At 31.1% G+C, this 22403-nt stretch overlaps 1 protein-coding gene across 1 annotated transcript in view; it reads left to right on the top strand.

Moving 5' to 3' along the window:
• LOC127739257 (homeobox protein six1-like) overlaps positions 1–22094 on the top strand; it is a 36236-nt gene extending 14142 nt beyond the window's left edge. Inside the window, exons 2-3 of the mRNA XM_052250879.1 lie at positions 16641–17316; positions 20551–22094. Coding sequence (XP_052106839.1) covers positions 16641–17316; positions 20551–20809 — 935 coding nt within the window. The 3' untranslated portion in view covers positions 20810–22094. The remainder of the gene's footprint in view (positions 1–16640; positions 17317–20550) is intronic.
• The last annotated feature ends 309 nt before the right edge of the window (positions 22095–22403 follow it).

The following is a 22403-nucleotide window of genomic DNA, read 5'->3' as shown; positions in this document are numbered from 1 at the left end:
CTTACAAAGGCTTTTGTTACTGAGCAAGATTTTTTGGTAAAATTGTCTTTATGATTAAACATTTTCTTGTTTTAAGCTTTTTTTTAATATAGTAAGGTCGAAAATATTGAAAATAAAATTATCGAAAATGTGCTCGCCTCAAGTGTACGTCTTGAGACAAGTTCTTAATAAGTCTTACAGAATCAGATTTTGTTCAAATTAACTATGAAAACAGCGTTGTACAACAATCACACATTTGAATAACAATATCATAATTATATGGACAATGAACATTTTTTTTCTAAATGGCATATTAAGTAAGGATATTGTTCTTGTATCTATTATATTTAAAATCAATTGGATGCCCATTTGCATGCAAGTTTGCGCGTACATGTTCACATTATACTGACTTAATGAACAGGGTTATCTTTCAGTAGGGTTGTGAGAAAAAACGACATATAAAACGATACGTTAGTTGTACGGCCACTGTCATGAATAAGTTGACAGATCTGATGTGTCTTGATTCTTGTGCGAGCGATTTGTTTTCGCGATCTTCGATCGTAAGACACCAGAACAGCCAGCTGATTAGTAAATTTACCGATTGCCTCAAATTCCATATTGTTATACTTTTGACAGATATACTCATGCGTATATGTGGTAGAACTTACTCTGTCGATGCAACACGTCTCGCTCCGAATTTTTAGTTTATTTATTCCCTCAGGTTTTGTTCTCTTGCTTTATATATTCAAAATGGATTTACGAGTTTCGAGCAACACTAAACTGTTGTCATATCTGACACCTTTTACTTTAAAATTCTTTTGTTTGTTCATTTCACAGAAACTGTGAGGAAATATTAAAAGCTCAATTTTACTCCAAAATAACATCCTACAACTTTTATAATTTCCATTCTATGTGACCAAAGCATTCTAGCATTTCAAAGAAGAATAACTGAGTCTTTTTTTTTCATTTTCGGGTAGGTTACTAATAAACTCTTCATACCACATCTTCTTTTTTTTATATCTTCAATATCATGAAACTCAATATACCATGATATATTTTGGATAAAGTAACTCAAATCTTAGAACAATAACAATTTTAATGTTATCATAAATTCTATGTGCTTATTTTCTTACTTACTTTAGGTGATTAATCATAAACCTTTGAGAGGCTGTGTGTGTTTCGGGCAACAATATTTCACAGGAACAAAAATGTCATGCGCAATTTGAAGTTACTTAGGGGTTTACTGAGAAGTTGAAATGAAGTATTAGTACGAAACTTGAACTGGTTGTTCTCTTCGGGAAAGTGCACGTGTTTTCTTTATCTTTATCGTCCGTGTACGAGACCATTGATAAAGAAGAATATAAAATATTTATATCAATTGATGAAAATGTCTGGTTAGATCGAGATTAATTGTCAATCATCTGAATATTTGATATTCTAAGGAAACGCGTCTTTTCTTTATATTACTACTATAGCCAGGTTATATGGCTCCGTTCGGCACTGTCAGTTTTTCAATGTGGCACAGTTTGGAACTGTCAATTTTTAAAACAGTTCTGGTGTAACTCACATATTTCTTCTATATGACGTAAAAATATATAATAATAATACTATGAATGTCTGATACCAATTTCTTTACAAGTGCTCAACACATGTATTTTTGATAACTTGCTCGAGACTTACAAAGCATCGAAACAAAATATGTCCTTTACAGGAAAACCTTAATTGTCTGATGTCAGATTTATAAAGTAAACTTTAACCTTTGCTGAAGCCAAAATAATATAAAATTTGTAAGCTACAAAATTTTTAATAAAAAAATCAGTATTAAGTATTATACACAAGCACTGGTTATAATGTATGTTCGGGTTGATACCTCCGTTATTCGGAGCTCCCCTCGAATGCTGCGAGGGTACAGTGGTATCCATGAACACTTAATTAAACCATGATTAATGGAGATGTGTCACTAACATATGATAAACCCACCACCAAGGACAAATCCCCAACCGAACACCACGGGAGTGCTAGGACACCGGGAAGTCTGTTATTATGGTGGAGGAAGCCGAAGTACTCGGAGAGAACCACCGGGCAATTGGCGGGAACAGATAAACCGAAGAGATCTCCTGGTCAAAGTCGGGAGCCACTTCGACCAACCGAGGCCCCCAAAGTACCCATTCTAGTTTTTTTTAACTCCGGTATGGGTACCAGAGATGTGTATGGGAGGGTGAAAATCACCCATTTATTGTACTGAAATACTGAATCGATGATTCTCCCTAACTGCTTAGAAATAATCCACCAGAAATTGCGCTGACCTTGTTGTAGTAGTTCTTATATATTTTTTTTTGTAGTTTTAATATAATGGTACTGTCGATATTCAGTTTACTAGTATCTTATAAATCCTGATATAGAACAGACAAATTTTGGGAATGAAAATCCTCGGAATCGGATGAGATTGGGTGCGTCAATGATAAAGTTTTGGGTGGTATTTGTTTGGTTTTGTTGTTGGATTGACCGAGTCTATCAGTTTGTTGTTTTCACAAAATTTTATTCCTAGTTATTATATAAGTCGTGATCCATTGATTACAACAATCCTTTTGAGATTTGAGAGGTACTAAATATTGATGCTCCTAGATTTATTTTCATTCTTTAAAATACTTAAAGGTCATCATGTGTTGTTAATTTACTTATAAACTTATAAACAAAAAGCAAAACACAGCACGACATAAAAATAAACTATATTAAACTTGAACTTTCCTGAACAACTTCTTTTGAGATTCAAAAGCTAAAACGTGTCATTCTTAAAATAAATTATGTATAATAGTTATCTTTAAGTTAAATATCATTAACCTTTTTCTCAGAAAAAAAATAAAATTTTATGTTTAGAAAATTTCCTTTTGATAATCAGTTAATAATCTATTTTCCTGTTTTTTGTATATATAATTCATAAGCATATATTGCAATAAATATTATACATTTGATAGAGTTGAATTATTAACATGATGTATCAAAGTTTTCAGAAAAAAAAAATCCGCAGTGTAGCCATGTTTTTTTTTTTTTTTTTAATTTTTGGTAAATACATCCTCGACTATCACGTTATTTATCATATATTGTACAGATCCTTCCATTCCATTTCTTTGTATATAAATAAAAAACATAGAATGACAGTAAACTATTGAGTGGAGGCATATCTCAGTCATTGTCATTTAGGTCCTTAGTTTTCTCGTTTGAATTGTTTTACATTTGTCATTTCGGGGCCTTTTATAGCTGACTATGCGGTATGGGTTTTGCTCATTGTCGATGGCTGTACGGTGGCCTATACTTGTTAACTTTTATGTCATTTGGTCTTTGGTGTAGAGTTGTCTCATTGGCAATCGTACCACATCTTCTTATTTTTATATTGTTACCAAATTGTTGATAGTTAAATTTATTCGAAAACTGTCCAGATAATAAAGTCCAGTGCTAAAACCTGTTTTTGAACGCTTATGAATAAATAGCACAGCAACCTACCAATATAACAAAAAAATAACATTGAGAGGTCAACATAAATCAGCTTTTTGGTTGTTTTTTATAAGAACTTCAAATATATTTGAATATTTGATTATACATTAAAGTACCAGATTCTTCTAGTGAACTTCTATTTTTATTTTCTGTTGTCATTATGTAATTATGTACTTTTAATTGGAATTGCGGGGTGGTCTTTTGATACCATCAAAATTAGTACCTATATATTGTCTAGCGAAGGTAAAAAAATTATCTTCCAATCAAAAAATGTATGCAATCGAAATATTTAGCTGGTGATATCACGAAAATTGACACTAATCATGTTTATTTCCATTTTGTCTTTTAGAAATTATATCGTTAACTTTTGACTGTCACGCGACAGACATAATCTCGTCAATATATAGTTCAACTGTATGATGTGTCTTAGGAAAGGACGATACAGTATACCAAATTTTCGATAGGAGGGTTACTTTGTTTTCTTCTATCAGATTAGTTCATTGTGCTGCAATTTTTAAATGACTGTTGCACGTTCGCCCATTTTTAACATAATTTGCGTGATAGATTAAATTGGATTACTGCATTCAAACAGTAACATGAAATGTTCGGATATGGTTTTCAGATCATATCCTTGTTTTTTGTGATGAAATAAGTATATTACGAGATTACATTTTTTTTTTAAATCTGGCATGTGACGTTCACATCTAAATCTTTAAAAACTTATAACCATGGAAGTTTATTGTTCGTGCATGTAGCTTTACTGTTCAGATCATGTCGAATTATGATCGTTATCATTTACTTACAAATATATAAAAATCTGAGGGAGTATAGGTTCTCATAGATGACATTAAAATATCCATGAAAAAGTGTAACAGGCGTTTACTTTTATAAATTTTGACTTGGATGGAGAGTTGTCTCATTGGCACTCATACCACATCTTCTTATATCTATTTGTAGAAATAAGTTGTAATTCTATAGATAGGATTCAATCATCATGCTATGAATAAAGTCTCTAAATCTGACGACTACTTAGTTAACAATTTAGGGCTATTAACAAAATAATTTACTTCATCCTCAGCTTGAAAATCATAGTTAATGTAGTTATGTATATCAACTCCGTTCCCTTTCAAAAAAGATTAAAAATAAGCTCAAAGCGAATTTATATAGTAGAAATTCATAAATATTCCCAAATTTTGAGACAAACTGTTGTAAATAAAATAAATTTAAGAATTTTGAATAGTAGAAATTCCTAATTATTCCCAAATTTTGAGACAAACTTGTAAATGAATTAAATTTCAGTATTTGAAAGGTCTCCTAAATATATCTATATACATAAAAAATACTGCTCGGTATATGCGCCTATAGATTGTGTTTAAGGACCAAATAAGAGGTATCCTTGGAATTCATCTCACTCTAATGCATGATAATCTCAATCAAAGAGAATATCACGGATTGCAATTATTGGTTATAAATTGAATAATTTGAAAGTTTACTTTTGGATAATTGAAAATGATTAGAGAATATCTGTTTAATGCACCTTTACTTGCAGAGGATCTTAGACTAATGAAACAGTTTTTATACTAGAATTCAGTCCAAGATTTGAAAGATTTCAATTATGCATATTTTTTTAATTTTAATTTACATTATATATGGTAGTTTTATTTGTTCGAAACTTTATTGATATTGATTTGAATTAATGATAAATTGGTTTTCTGTTATGAATTAAAAGCATCTGTGTAATATATGTTTGAAACACAATCGGCAAACATCGGTTGAACTCGGTGGATGTATGTAGGATATTAATCGGTGTTTGATTTTTAATCGTCTGCAATAAACAAAATACGTCAATTTCTGGGACTTGTTTGTACGTATTTAAAAAATAGTAGACTAGAGCCTAAACTCCTGTTAGCATCTAAAAGTGGAAGTAGGTTTAAAGGGAACACCCTATACAACCCCTCTCCCTAATTGCTAAAAATTGGTAAACATACACGTATATTTTTGAGTGAAAAGTCGGTGTAAATAAAAAAAAAAATAAATCAATCAAAATTTTCGAGAATACATTTCGCTATTTGATATGACCCTCTTTTTTATGTTTAGTCCGGGCTATCTTAAGTTTTCATATATGCCTGTCATTTACATGTATGCAATATAAAAATGTCAAGTTCATTCTGATCTAATGGGTTATTGCGGATATTGAGTGGAAATAGTCCCAAGTAAAATATCATATTGAACGAACATGGGTCTTGTAATTAATATATTAAGACCCATATTATTATTCCTTAATTTTAGTATCTGTTTTCCTAATTATAACGTCTCGATAACACGCATTGTTTCGAAATCGGTCCGGACGGATATGACAAACGTTTGCAGTCTTTTTTTATCAATTAAGTAAAATGCCTAAGTACAAAATAGACTATATGTAATTATTTTTTCAAGTATCCAATATAAACTCTCCGATTTCGTAACATTTTTCGCGAAATTACCGTCTGTTGTAATATATTTGGTTTTCCAAATTCATGAATGCATTCTTAAAAGTATGAGTTTTTAAAGAATCCCTCAAATGATAAAAATATAATTGGTTCCAAATTCTATCTTTCTTCAAATTATGCTTACGTTACATATAAAAGTGCATAGTATTGAATGTGTCGAAATGAAAAGCCATGCCAGTATATGACGAGAATAACTTATCCCCTGTGGTTTTTCACGCCTGTCATTGCAAGGGTATTTTAATGCAGTTTTTTTGTGATGGTTAAAACATATAATACACCCAGATAAGCCTACTTACATGTACTATACAGAATACAAATGTAACCTTATTCAACCCTATATTATTTGATAAAAATCTAAACAGACACGGCAATCATCCCATTAAATATTTCAATTCAATATATGTTAAAGAGATAATGTTATTGATATAAGTCATAATCGCCATGATTGTTATAAAATATGTCATTCAAGATTGCGTATTTTAAGTTTCTCATTTCATTTTTCGGTCAATTCGGTGTTTGATTCCGAAACCATATGATTTCAAAAGTTCTAATTATTGCATAAGTCCATCTTTACTCTGCCCAGAATAATTTTTAAAGTACGTGTTTGGGGAGTTTTATCTACTGAGCAATTTCCTGTTGACCTTTGACGTCTAGAAGTATTGATCGACGATAAAACAGGTCTATGAGGCAGATAGCTGACAGTAATTAAAGTGGACTTTTTTTGTTTGTTTTTTATAATTCATATCATTATTTTCATATTTGCAAATATTGATAATAATTAAAATGACAGTAATTAAGCATTTACATGACTAATGGTAATCGTTCGTATTACAATACCGACTTCTCAATGGCGGGAATTTATTAGTTTTCTCAAACATAAACCCTCTCTTCACCATTACATTATATTTCACACTTAACATTGATTTCCCAATGATTTGTAATATGAGAAAGGTTATTTTACATATACATCTCAAGTTTGATAATAACGTTTTTTTTTTTCCAATATGGTAACATCTGCAATATTAACGATCAGGATATGTTTTCATGTGCATTTCCGTGTGTTTAAAAGAGGGTAAAGTGATATGTGTTTTTTAACGTAAGTGGCGGGAGACCAAGCTTAAAGAACATAGTTTGTCTCAACATAGCTATTGGTGGCCTTCTGCTGTTATCTGGTCTTTGGTCGGGTTGTTGTCTCTTTGACATATTCCCAATTTCCATTCTCAATTTTATTATTGTGCCAATGCGACTTGAAGCAACCAACAATCAACCAATCAACCAACAATCAACCAATCAACCAAACTAAACATATGTAGTACATTTCGGCATTCGAAATTCTCAGTTTCATTTAATTGGGCTATTGCAACCGTTTTACATTTCTTGCAATCGTCAACTAGTTTTGAACAAGATTTTATTAAGTTGAAACCCCTATTTAAAAAAAAATCAACACGGAGGCCATCGAAATACTGAATTTCATTTAATTGGCTATTTCTTTTACATTTCATCAAAGTTTCAACTAGTTTCGAACATTTTTTTTTTGGCTGAAACACCTATTTTAAAAATAAACCTACACGGAGGCATTCAAAACTATATATGTTATTTCTATTTAATATTTTGTTTATGCACTCAATTACCTTAAAAAATGTCCTATCAATTATCGATATTAAGATTTTAAAAACAACTTATCTCTTAACACGTGTATGCAGATAAGTATCTGTGCATGAGACAACATATTGATGAAGGGGATAGTCTGAGGACAGTCTGGATTTTCATAAAAATTAATTGGTCTTTTGACAATTAAACCCCAATAGTGCAACTGAGTTTGATTTTGAAATAATATTTTATCTAAATATCAAAAATCTGGGGTCTGATCCTAAAACATGTTCATTGATATGTTACCTTATGGCAGTCTTAAGGACTATCAGAGGAACATCATAGAACCACGTCTTAGAGTGCATGTTAGCGAAAATTGTACTAAATTGAAAGCTTATCGGGATTGTTTTTGGACTGTCGGTAATTTCTTACAGATAAATATATTATAATTTATTTCTTTTTCTACAGTAATAATACATTTTCATTATTGTAAGAATAATAATAGTATACATGATGAAATCGACGATACTATAATGCAAAATAAAAACAAAAACACAGTTATTTGTCTTATATCTATTTAATTAATATTAAACTTGAGTGGTAGGATATTTATTATATAAAACGATTTCTGAAGTTTTCTTTTTGGTGTATTTATTAAACAAGGAAAAGTTATGTATAAAAAGATTTCGAGGCTTTTCGGATTAAAAATGAGGATTCATTAATGAAACTGTATATATATATATAATTGAGGTAAATTGTATGGCTTTCCAAATACCGTTTCGATTCCTAACATCACTGAAGAGACATTAATTGTCGAAATCCGGATATGGTGTACAAAAACCTTTGCACCTTTTGTTTGCGGTATATCATCTTTTCCGCAAGTGTATTGTTTTCTGTTTAATATTAAATTCTTAATTAAGATCCATTTATTACATCGGTGATCCGTTTATTTGGCAATCGCCAATGGCAGTCAGCAGGGTTTAAGAACATTTGTTGTTCGACCTGTTAGTCAAATGCGTTTTGTTAAAATATACTTTTTCACTTTTTTGGTCTTTTGGAAAATGTTGTTTGTGCTGTATTTAGACCCCTCTACCAAGAAATTTGTTTGCATGCACACGTATAAAAATTGCGGTTTTTATCCAACGCAATCATAGGTTTGAACGTTGTTTTCAACTTAGACTTGTTTATATATATATATATATATTCATGTAGCAATTGTAAAAAAGGAACACGACGGGTGCCACATGTGGTGCAGAATCTGCTTACCCTCCCCGAATTTCATCATCCGGTTTTTGGTGGATGTATTTTGTGTAATGTTGTTTGTCTTTTCGTCATTTTTCGTTTTTTTTCCATAGCATTGTCAGTTTGTTTTCGGCTTATGATCTTGACTATCACTTTGGTATCTTTCGCCCCACTTTTGAAACATATCTTAAAATAATTGAAAATTCCTTTTTCTTTCGCTAAAACAGGCAGGTGGATAGATGTCTCAACGGCAATCGTACCACATCTCTTTATTTTTATTTTTATTAAATTTTAGTTTATAATAAGAATGGTTAAAATCTTGCGCTAAATGTGGCTATAAGTTGGCGCTAACATTTCCGATTTTGTTCGCTAAAATATCCTCCGTCGATGTTGTACAGTTAGATGAATTCAGTTACAGACAGGTATGCCTTGCAAAATAATTTCCTCGGAATAAATTTAACGGCGAATGCACTGATATATCAGAAAGTGTCGCAGTTAACTGGAATAATGTCATATTTTCAATGCAATATCCAATCTAATAATACGGTAAAAGCATGAACAGGCTGAAAAAAACACTTGATAAAAAATGAAGCGCAATATAATGTTTTACACATATTATCAAGAAAATGATTTAAAATTAATTAAGATATGTATTTTTATGTCCTAGCCTCAGGATTAATTTTTTTAAATATCCTAATTTGAGACACTTTTAACACACCACTTGAGACTCAAATATGACTTAGGGAAATCTTAGGACATGCTTTCGTTGAAAACTAAACTGATAAACCCCGGACAAAGTTTGAAATAGTTTGTCTCTTTGTTTATATTATACTACTACGTACAAAGTTTACAATACAGATGATACAAGAAGATACACATTTGTTTTATTGTTATTTTAAAAAGAAAACACTTTGAAAACAAGAGGTATCGAAGTGCTTACTTGTTTTCGTTTTTTTCAACGAATGCACTTTTATGAAGATACGAAATAAATGAAATACGGCAATAACTCAATAATCACTAGTAGACCTTTGAAGGCCATTATAACGATTATTCCTTTCAACAACCACAGCATATGACTAGCTCGCTCATCCCAAATATAGACAAATTTAGAAAAAAAAGATCTACGGAAACAACAAAATATTTGAAACCATGCATCGTCCTCTTCTTGCTTCTGATTATCAAGTATAGTACTACACTGCAGGGAAATATGTATAAATCATATTTTTTTTAAAGTATTTATTTTTTTGTTTGTTATGGTGTGGTTGTAACTTGCCAAATTCGCCGTTTACTCATTTTGACAGCAACTATAATTAGATATATATATATATTAACGACTTATCCAATTTGTATATGAGCAAATCAAATATTGTTAAACTAAGTGACTAAGTGACCATTGAAAAGAATCAACTTAACCCTTTTTTTCGTAAATTCTGATAGTTTTATATAATATATATTTTTGTATCTGAAAATGGAAAATAACGTCTGTTCAAATTATTTAAGCTAACCACAAATTTGGGGTTCAATCCTTTAATTTCAAAGGGGGAATATGTATCCTGTAATTGGTTAGTGGAAATTAAATTATAAGGTGCAACAAGGAAAGACGATTTGTCCCTTTATTATATTTATGTCAAGTTTTCCTTGATCCTTACAGTTTTAAATTCATGCAAACTTGAAGACTGATTTTAAGCGTTGCAATTGAAAAACTTATCTGTATAAGGGTGAGAAAATATCCGGCATGGTGAGAAAAATATCTGGCATGGTGAGAAAATATCCGGCATGGTTGAGAAAATATCTGGCATGGTGAGAAAATATCCGGCATGGTGAGAAAATATCCGGCATGGTGAGAAAAAGCGCATGACCTTAAACAGTTAAATTGTTGAATGGAGGGTCCTTGTAAATTTCATTATAGATTTTTAGAAACATATTTTTTTTCTATTTCTGACCTATCAATAGAACCCCTTATTTCAGAATGATAGTTTAGTTCTATACATATTTGTATATTAAAAAAGGAAAACGTGGGGAAACAAAATCAAAGCCGGATTATTATAAATATATTTAATTCTAATTGACTTCCATTTACGAAAACAATCATGGTTTGTATACAATAACTATAAGAATTTTAAGGTAAAACCATCCAAAACAACTCGTATATGAGTTATAGTTTGTTTTGGTTGCAAACTTTTGTCGCTCTTAGGAGAACGTTTGTAAATTTTGAAATGCTTTGAAACTCATTTTATTTATACTAAAGTAAAACTTGGTTCTTGGGGGTAGTTGTTTTATAGAATCAAATGAAATTAAAAAGGGGCCATGTAGTCTTTTATGCAAATGTCACAAAAGTAAACGTTCCTGGCAAACAGCAGTATTAATTATTTTAATCATGTACGAAGAGTTAATAATTACAGAGTGTACTGAATATCTTTAATGGTTTGAATGGGTTTTTGGATTGCTGTCTGATTGATGTTTTACACATATATTTCCTGCTATTCGTTAACTTTATAGAAATAGGTTGATGTTGTATGATTACCAATAATACCACAATCCATCAAAATCCAAATAACGTGGATTGCCTATTTTGGTAATCGTTTTCTACTGTTTCCAATCTTTTTCTTCGTCTAACTATATTTTTTTTGTTTTTTTTTTTTTTTGAAAAGGGGGGGGGGTAAACAATGTGCTTTGCTATTTTTGATAGGCATGAAAGAGGGGCAAACTTATGTATCAAAAGGATGACCTGACTTCTTTTATACTGAGACCCCACAACAACATCTGGTAGTGTATCTTACGGTCCAATCTGGTGGATAGTTGTCTCCCTTACTTATAGTTACGAAAATGCACTAAGATAGGATTTAATACTTTTCTTCTTGTTGGTTCTTTTCATTTTCTCTTTTCTTTCTCAGTGACAGTAGCTGTGTTTTTTATTTTTTTATAATAATTTTTGACATTTATAGTTGCAACGGATTTTATAGTTTAACCAGGAAAAAACTTTGGCGAAGAAATTAAAACAAGCTGCCGTTGTACAAAATTTGAAGACATATACGAAACAAACAGAATTTTTTTTTTCTAAATGTCATGAAATGCGGACATAATTTACAAGTGCGTTTAAATTAAATGCTAGAACGATAAAAATTAACATTAACCTCATTTCAAGGTGCGTTTATATGATTTAGAAAATATTAGCATTCAATATTTCTATGTTGGTCATCACATATTGACCTTCCTATACAGTTAGGGATGAAATAGATGGAAGAAAGAAATCTTATGCGTTTCCACTGAACCAACAGAGGCGTTAATCAGATTGATTTTACAGATGTAAGAGCGTCATTAGCGGAAAAAGTTCGACTAGTACATTTATTACGGGGAATTGTTGAGGAGATATGCAAAAATAATATACGTATTTACAAAACAGATTTTGATTACTTCTCGGTATTATTCAGGCCACACAGACTTCTCAATGTATACCGAACCCCCTCTTTTTATCTATCAGAAAAAGATTCGGAGGTATGAACACAGATCTGATTTGTTTATATTTCTCTTCAATTTCTATGTAAAATGATGAACTGTGAGAAAAATTATCCATTCATTAAAAGATGAAAGTAAACGTTCGGTACATTCTATCCTTATGATCTGTTTGAAAGAAAACACTCATTCTCATCAACACTATAGAAGTGTGAAAACCTGGAAAGATGAATTGTAAACAGTGCTAGCACCGGTTCTGATGACGGCTTCCGTCGTCTGATATTACTTTAATTATACATCTCCACACAAGACTTCATTTAAATGGAACCGTATAATTTTCGCCGTCTTTCTCCTTGTATCAATTTCTACAATATTTAGACTATTCCCTTCACTAGTCATATTTAAAGACTTAAGAAATAGCGTCAATTTTCTATGTAAATAAAATCAAATGCTTCTGTAAAATTTTCCCTATAATTGAAGTGGTTTAAATTAAACAGTATTTAAGTTAAAACGCTATCGAATTTCATTAATTTATTCTTTCGATTTTGTGTTCCATATTAGTTGAAATAAAGTGTCATATATTACAGCGATAATTGAGGTTTCTCAAATCACACTGGTTTGACTTTGACAGATTATCGTGAGGTCACATGATCATGGATAGGACTGTCAGTTCCTCTTGTAATACATTCTGTCGCTAATGTGTTATTTAGAATTTTATTTTACCATTCAGTCTTTATTTGCCTGAGGGTTCTGTCAGTTGTAACAACCCCCTGTGCTGTCATTCGTCCTCATGTATTTGATTATTTTGAATACTTTGTTTGAACATACTTTTAAAGTATTTTATTTTTTATTTGATATCTAATTATTTTCTTATATAAAAGTTGATATGTCGTAAATACGAATATGTTCCAGTAAACCCATTTTTTTTTTGTTTACTCCCAACTAATTAGATCAAAATCCAAACTGGCAATATTTAAGTATAGCAAGGGAGGTAAGCAGTGCTAGCTTAATTGTTTGCTTCAAATCTTTTGAACGTTTCGTTTTCGTTATTTGACGTATTCTATCCTTTAAATAAGACAGTTGGTGAGAAGAGCTCCTTTCTTTAATCATGATAGGAACTTTTTTCTGTAAAAACATATTTGATTTATCCCTTGTGGAAGTTGATTACTCTTTTTCAACTTTCCTCAGTAGCAAGGAAGAACGAATAATGATATTTCACTGAAATTAACCCGCATCGATGTCTTAGACCAGATTCAATATAGATAAGAACCAAAAAATATTCGAAGCATTATTTACCTCGAGACTTTTAAGTTAGTTTTTGGCATGACAGATAACTCAGAATAATGGCCGAATGCTGCAATAGACACTATTTTATCAAGACTATCTGATTACAGTCAAGAGATTTTATTAAATTTATATCTGTCTAGATAATACTTAATTCTACAGCTTCTTATCAGTCCGAGTGTAATAATTTACAAGAGAAATTGAGTCTAAAATTGAAGTATCTAAGAGCTTGGTCATAATTACAAATCAGTCAGATAGTAGGATGAAATATAATCTATCAGATGACCCAAACAAGATTGTTCTCTTTTCTATCAGGCTATTTCGTCGACATTTTGTATAAAATTTTTCAGTAGTATTAAAATTTGATGATGTTTTGCTGCTTGAATATTGATGATTGTATCATTATCTTTAATTCGGAAATAAGCTACTATTGATTTCTATAGATATCATATTACATATTAATACTTTAGTCTTTTAAAAGGCAATAATACCTAGGTCCTAAGTCAATATGTTGTTTAACCAGCCCGTATCGGTTTTCTGGAAACAATAGCTTCAATGTAATGCACTTTACACAATAAACGACGATCAGCTTACCACTGAGAAACCTATCCTCCCTAATAACAATATAATTTACTCTGTGGTGCTTTTAGAAATATTTAATGACTTTTTGTCATCAACACCAAAAACACAAATCATCTTTTCATTCTAAATCGGTTAATTTCTTTTATTGCTTTGGATCAAATTTGACTTAATGTCCTTTTATAGATGTTTTCAAGTTACAGAGATAAAATAATACTTGTAGGATTTGAATACTACATGAAAATAATTACTTTGAAAATAAAATATGAGAAAATTTAAAATATGTTAAATTTTTTATTTCCATCGAAAAAAAATGTTTTATTATTTTTTTAATATATATCGAGTGTCTTGTTTGTTTATGTCATAAGAGTACTGTAGGAACACATAAAATTTGTGATTTGACTGAAAGAGTCGTAAAAGAAACAGAAAAAATACAGCATATCAAATTAAACTATTGTTAGAGCAAGGATATTATTTAAATTTAAACATTCGTGCCTTTTCATGCCATTTAATTTATTTGAGGATAAACTGCTATAAATTTGTTGATATTTGTGTGCGCGCAGTGATCCATGAAGACTTCCTGTTGGTTTTGTTAAGGTAACCATTTTGTCGGACAAAAGTTTCAAGTTAATCATAACCTGATCATACTCATCCAGAAAATTATAATTACACTTTCATTTTACCTAGGGGTGCTGAATAAAATTATATATAAATTGGATTGACATTTTTTCTAAATTTTGTTTTATTTCAAGGATAACAATTTTTTAATTAAATATTTTTTTTTATCAACAAACGGAAAAAAAATATTCGTAAATACATTCAAGAAAAAAATGAACCTGATTTATAAATTATGCCATGGACCTTTATCAGAAAAACAAATGTGTATTGAATGATAAATAATTTGTGCGGGATTGTTTATCTAAATTAATATTGCAGTGGACATGGTATTGCCAGCTGAGTGTAGATCAGGTTACATTGGTGTCGTGTTTCTCTTTATTAGCTGAAACATATGCTCCTAACATCTGATACTAATTGCACATTTCTTGTGAACAGTAACGCGTTTATTTCACACCGAGGTGTTGTGTACTTACCACTTATATCAAACTCGGGGCGTTTGTAAAATTATAATTTTATAATTTCAAAACATTTTAGTTTTAATCAAGGATTTATAATACAACCGTCTAAAAAATATTTATCATTCTTTTAAATGATAAAAACATGGAAGTGTTATTTTTCTAGACCGAAATTAAATTTATGTAGTCTCTTTTTAATGACAAAAAATTTTTAAAGAGTTATATTTATATATATTTCAATAAAAAGAAGGTTTTTCGTTTTTATATATTTTTAAATAAATGAGTTCAGGATTATAAAATATATATAAAATTTGAAACAATCTATTATTTGCTACAAGCATGAACGATTTTGTTTTATCAAACATTATATACCTAAATGGTAAAGTTTATTTAAAATCTTATTTTTTAACTTAAACTCAGTAAGAAAAAGTAAATAAAACATGTACACCCCTCTGTGTTAAAGAATTGTTGAATGTCAGTACAAATAACGTGTCACTGATGTTGACACTGAGACTCCTGCTGGTATCAATCTGGAGATGTGTCTTTATACCCGGGGGTCAAAGCTTCCTGCATCCGTTAGTAAACATTATCTACATATATGATATGATGTAAAACATCATTTGTCAGTTGATGGAATAAATATGGATTTGGATATGTTTGATTTCGGCCTCACGGCCTCGGAGGATTGTGATTTAGGAGATACGGATTCTTTATATAGTGACTCTTCTTTAGATATTTTTGATTCAGGTATTTATTTATAACAAAAAGTAATTAAAAATACTCAAAATCAAAAATTTAAAGATTTAAAAAGCCTAGTTCGCCAAAATATATTTATTTAACAATTGAAAATATGATAGAAAGTTTTGAATGTAAACAATTTCACCCTTTTCATGTTTCTTCACTTCCGTAAGTAAACAGAATTTGCCAATATTGACAGTCTGATTATGAATTTAAGGACAACTTCTTCATTTATTTAACAATACGTATTCAAACATTTATTCATTTACAAAACTACGTGATGGTGAATATACCTGACCTCGTCTAATCTTGATTATAGGTTTAATTTCACGGTTAAGGGTACACTATAAACAGGGACAGTGTTCTATTGAACATTTCCAGTAGAACAATTCAAAGTAAACATAAATCGTTCACTTATTTTAACTGAGGTTATTCGTCTTATTTATATTTGTGCAAAAACCTGTAGCCAAATTTCTATGCTGTAGTTCTGTTTGGAATACGCCTACCCTGATATCAGGTTTCCTGATTGACGTTGTTGCTATAGTGACTAATTTAATCGGGCCACCGTATGAATAACGATATATTCACGAGGTCGACACTAGCAACCAATGAGAGATAGGCAATGAACCATTAACGCACTCTTTAAAAATAATACTGTAATGAAGTGTATTAGACTGAAGTATACAATATCAAAACACCTTTATAATTTGTGTCTTTTTAGTGCACTACCGTTCACCTGGGAATAGTTCCGGAGTTCCTGCGTTTCATCCAGATCTTTCAATGTTACACGACCAACCACCAACGTCATCGGTCGGATCCCCTACCCCCGGGGCAATGATTCCGTCCTTTGGATTTACACAGGAACAAGTTGCGTGTGTGTGCGAAGTTTTGCAACAAGGTGGAAACATTGACAGATTAGCTAGGTTTTTATGGTCACTCCCTGCTTGTGAACATTTACATAAAAATGAAAGTGTGCTGAAAGCCAAGGCAGTGGTGGCCTTCCACAGAGGAAACTTCAAAGAACTTTATAAAATTATGGAAAGTAACAATTTTTCACCTCACAATCATCCAAAGTTGCAGGCATTATGGCTCAAAGCACATTATATTGAAGCGGAAAAGTTAAGAGGTAGACCTTTAGGCGCTGTTGGAAAATACCGTGTGAGAAGGAAATTCCCACTTCCTAGAACAATATGGGACGGGGAAGAAACCAGTTATTGTTTCAAAGAAAAATCTAGAACTGTTCTTAGGGAGTGGTATGCTCATAATCCATACCCATCACCTCGAGAAAAGAGAGAGTTGGCCGAAGGGACGGGATTAACAACAACACAAGTTAGTAATTGGTTCAAAAACCGACGACAAAGGGATAGGGCATCAGAAACTAAAGACAGAGGTGATCGGTAAGTTTAAAACTTTCATATATTTACAGTGTAATGTTACTAAGATATAGTTTCATATTCTTTGTCTCAAGTTCCAAGATGGAGTCTAGTTTATCGCCTGTTTTGTTGATGTAAATTGATACGAGAGGGAGGCGGTGTCAGATTACATTAACGTTCTAGCGATACCGGCTTGTTTTTGTTGGCAGAAACACAGAATTCTTTATTTACGCTATAATGAGATGATACACGCCAATTAAATTTTACATAATCATGTGTTAGTTGTATTTGAGAACACTTCATTGAAATAAAATATTTTTCAAGTTTTGTATCGACTTCTACGGATTTTCTGTATAATGACTGGTTTGAAATAATATATAGTGTCAACCCATTGTCAAGTTAAAATTAAACAAACATTTAATTTTGTAAGTGAAATTTGAGACAGTCCTTCGAACAATTGTCTGGCGGTCACCTGCCTCCGAGATCACCTTTAATTATAGTTTAGTTCAGTGTATTGTACTACAAATATCCGTGAAAAATGGCACTTTTTAGAAACGCAATTGTTTACGGGGAAAATATTTTTCAAATATTAGATAATAACACCCAAGAAATATGGATGTCTTCTATGCTTTTCAATTATTTTTTGTATTTGACACATATACATGCACATGTTTCTTTACTAACGAAAAATTTGAGTACAAACGGTTAAACGATTTAAATTCAACTTGTTGCAATATTTTTTTTAATAAATGTATATTTTTTTTCAGTTCAAAAAGTGCACATGGTGATCTACAATTATATACGTGATCACTTCATTTTAATATTTATATATATATATATATACAGATTGGGAAAGTTCAAAGGTCGTCTTAAAATTATTTTAAAAAAGTTTTAAACTCTTTATTATAATTTTTGCTTTTGATAACAACAATTTTTCAATAAATACCAATTATATATAAAAAAAAAATGGTAAAGAAAAAATAAAAGTTTGAATAAAAATGTAAAATCATTTTAGATAGGTGACAAAAATTATATGAATAAATACAGAGACATATAATATAATTTAGTATATATGTCTCTGATAAATATAAGAGAAACAAATAAACATTTATTCATTTTAATAAGGGTCACTACACCTAATTATTTAATTTTACTTAATTATTGAAATAGAATAATTAGAATTGAAAATAATTATTTTGAAATTGAATACATATATAATGAAGGTATAAATGTGAAGTTAGATAGCTAAAATGTCATCGGTTTTAGATAAATAAATAAGATAAATATGTGTATAATCTTGTTGAATGTTTGTGTAACATGTAAATACCATTACATAAGATTCACTCTCATTCCGCTGCACTTTTAAGTTACAGCACTTTAAGACTATCCTAATCACATTATGTAATGCTGTTTATCATCAAGTTGGGTGTGAGTATAATTCTAATACTGTTTTCGTCTCACATTCAAAGCATCAATCAAAATATTTAACCCATTTTTTTTCTTTACTTTTGATACAATTTTCATTTTCTCATTATCTATTTTTGTCTCAAAATAGTACTAATCAATATGAACTGTTTCCTTAGTGAAACAAAATGTGCATGTACATGTATCAACCAATTATTCATAAATTTTGTTAATCTTTAACTGTCACGTGAAAACTATATACAAATAATTTAAGAAAGACTTCCGGTCCCATGTGGATTTGCCTTTATTACATCATTCCTAATCCGCGACTAAATTCGTATCACTCCCCTGCGTCTTGAAGAATCCGTTTTTTAGTACCCAACCCTCCCCCTTTATTTCAATTACTGCAATAACAAAAGGGTTCATAGAAAACCAACAAAATAAGTCCAGGAGACGGAGGTACAAGAAATACAATTCATGAAATGCTTACAGTTGTTGAAATCCAGCTCAAAGATGAAGTCTGCTGATATCACAACTCATGAACTCATATATTTCATACAAAAATATCGTGAACAGGTCAAAAACACGCGGCTGAGTAAAAAACAGGTTTACATTTAAATGATTTGATTGCTTTATAAATGATACTACCAAAAAGCACTGTGAAATACCACTTTTTATGTAACCAGGTATTCCTGTGATAAATCTTATTACATGTTTTCAATCTGATTAAAATACAGGTCATGTGTCAACGCTTTGTTTACAAGGATCTGACATCACTCCGTTCAACTTTCTGTTCTGTTAATTTCACACCAGCCAATGAAAATCCAGCCTACAAATTTTGAATGTGTATCATTACGACAAAACCAGAAGATCCCGAAAGATTTTTAAAACCGAAAGTAGAAAGAAGCATTACCAGATCCTTGTAAGCGTGGACCAAGGATCTTGATTTTAATCAGATTGTGTTTATTTGTGATTGATATGGTAAAGTTTTGACATATTAATGATACATGACGCTGTATCCCTTTTGTCCAGTAAGGTTGTTTATGGCATAGTATTTCATCATAAAGTTAATGCTACTATCATAAAGCTCGACACTAACAAGACAATTGAAAAGCATAACAAATTACAAGGATTGCTGTCTCGCCGATATATATCCGATAACTTTCTAGATTCAGACAGTCGGAATGTTGAAATTTTTACATTTAACCACGTTAACTGGACATTCCTGCAATAGCACTGCTGGAGCACCTTAGATCACCCCCAGTTTTTGGTGGGGTTCGTGTTGCTTAGTCTTTGGTTTTCTATGTTGTGTCATCTGTACTATTATTTGTGTGTTTGTCTTTTTATTTTTGGCCATGGCGTTGTCAGTTTGCTTTCGATCTATGAGTTTGACTGTCCCTCTGGTATCTTTCGTCCCTCTTTTGTAAGTCAAGGTTGTTCTAGTAGTTGTATTGACTGTAGATTAGCGTCACTGATGATACATATTTTGTAAGATTGTCATTAAAAGAGTAAGAAGATACCAAGAGGGTGAACAAAATCATAAGTTTTAAGATGGACTAACATTTGCAAAAAGAAAAATAATTCATTAATCACACCATACAGAATCTTAAAGGTTGAGCAACTAGACTAAAACAATGGGTTGAACTCGGTTGTTCCGGAAGAGGTAGTAGTTTCTTATATCTCATTTCGTAATGATGCTACGATTAAACTGAAAAATTAGTAGCAATGCATTCAATAAGTGAAAGGAAAAATGTTCTAAATTGAACCCAACTGTTGTTTGAATTTTCGCTTTGATTCTATTGTCAATAGTACATTCATGGTAGAAATTAGGTTAACTTTGTTTTCTTTTTTCAGTGATCCGCATTGTTCGCAAAGCAGTCAGGAATCAAATCAAGGATCTCCACAGAGTGATAATAAAGACGGTGATATTAGCAGTGATGACACATTTACAGCACACACAAAAATAGAACCACCAGACGAACACACCCAAGGCTCTATATATACCAATCTACAAAAGTCTTTGCCTGACAATCCTATGTTAATGGCGGGAAATCAAAATCGACTTTCGAACGATCATGTTAGCAATATGTTTCAAAATTTTCAAACTTTGTGACCTTAACGATGTAGTGTTTTGTTGTAAAGCTACTGACCAAAGACAAAAACATCCTGGAGTTCGGTGCAAGTGACAAATATATTCAGGCAACACGGTGCCGACTGCTTGCCATACATGACGTTTATATAAAAACTGCAATGATATTCCATATTTTGGTGCATTTTATGATTTGTCTTATTTTGCATAATATTAGAACTTCAGGTCAATTACACTGCATCTAACTTTACCATTGAAAGTTATTTTTTTGATAAAGGATCAACGCGTTTTTAGATGCATCTTTCCTGACTTTTCTTAGAGTTAAGCTAGAACGAATTCCTATTACCCTTGTATTGCTCTATCAAGTTACATTTCAAATGGAACATATTCTTATCAGCTATGCCTTAAAGAAAAAGAAAAACTCGTCTAATAACACTATTATTACGAGCGTCAAATTGAAAAATCTGCTTCCTTGTTAATCATAAATCATATAACGAACTCTCAATGGTATTTTTAAACGCCTTGTAATTATCAACCATTCTGTCGTATGTGTATCTGCTATGACTGTTGTGAATGTTTTGCACAAATGTGTACTTTTCCTGTTTCTCTCCTACATTCTTCATAACATACACATATCCTGTTTGTTAGTATGACAAGAATACCATTCATCACACCTATATTGTAAGACCCCATCAATCATCACAATAATCTTTAAAATTCGCATATTTTTAACCAAAATTCCGATCGTCCATGATAAGACACTAAGAAATTGTTCCTTATTTATACTGTTCTGCTTTGTTTACAATTACAATTTGACTTTTAAGTGAATGAAAAGCTGATGAAATCTAAACAAAAATGTCATAATTGTGAAAAGTAATAATCGAGAAAACGGTTGTCTGGTGTCTCATCTCATAGTCTTGGAGAGTGTAATAAGTACGATGTAAATATAGCAGGATATATATCGGCAACACGGTAAATAAATGATTTAGTGTAGAACATACTATATTTACTAATTAATGCTACATTGCAACTTAATTTTTGACACCAGTTAATCTTTTTCTCCATTACCACTTTCAATATAGTGCTATACTGAATACATATCCTTGTTTGTCTGTGGGTTCTGTACTAAGACGATGATATAAGGTCTCTTCCGAAATGTTCCGAAGTATTCTTTTTTTATAAGTAATAACTTAAAAAACCTACTTAACTATTTTAGGTGACTATGCAAAACATTTGTCCAGCTTCATTTATTTACTAGATATAAATATTATTTATATGTTGACCGATAATAAATAAAAATTAAACATTGTTTATGAATTTGATGTTAGTAAACATAAGTGCACATAGTACTATATTTGTCGTCGTGAATTTTTATGTACAATTGGTGCATTGATTGATTGTTGATTGCTCAACATCTAGTCGCAAATAGTTCATGCATATTCAGATTGAGAACAATTTTATCATTATTAAGTATGGTGGATAGAAACAGAAATTTAAAAGGTAGGGTCTGAAAAATAAGTCGACCGGGATGAAGGACGGGTAATTTCTAGGCCGCTAATAGGAAAACTGGTTGAGGGAAAAATTTAGCCTTGCAACAGGTAACCTACGAGTTGTTGGG

The sequence above is a fragment of the Mytilus californianus genome, unplaced genomic scaffold, assembly GCF_021869535.1.
Source record: "Mytilus californianus isolate M0D057914Y unplaced genomic scaffold, xbMytCali1.0.p SCAF_4, whole genome shotgun sequence".
In the NCBI taxonomy this organism is placed as follows: domain Eukaryota; kingdom Metazoa; phylum Mollusca; class Bivalvia; order Mytilida; family Mytilidae; genus Mytilus; species Mytilus californianus.
This window is presented reverse-complemented; position numbering and strand designations above follow the sequence as displayed.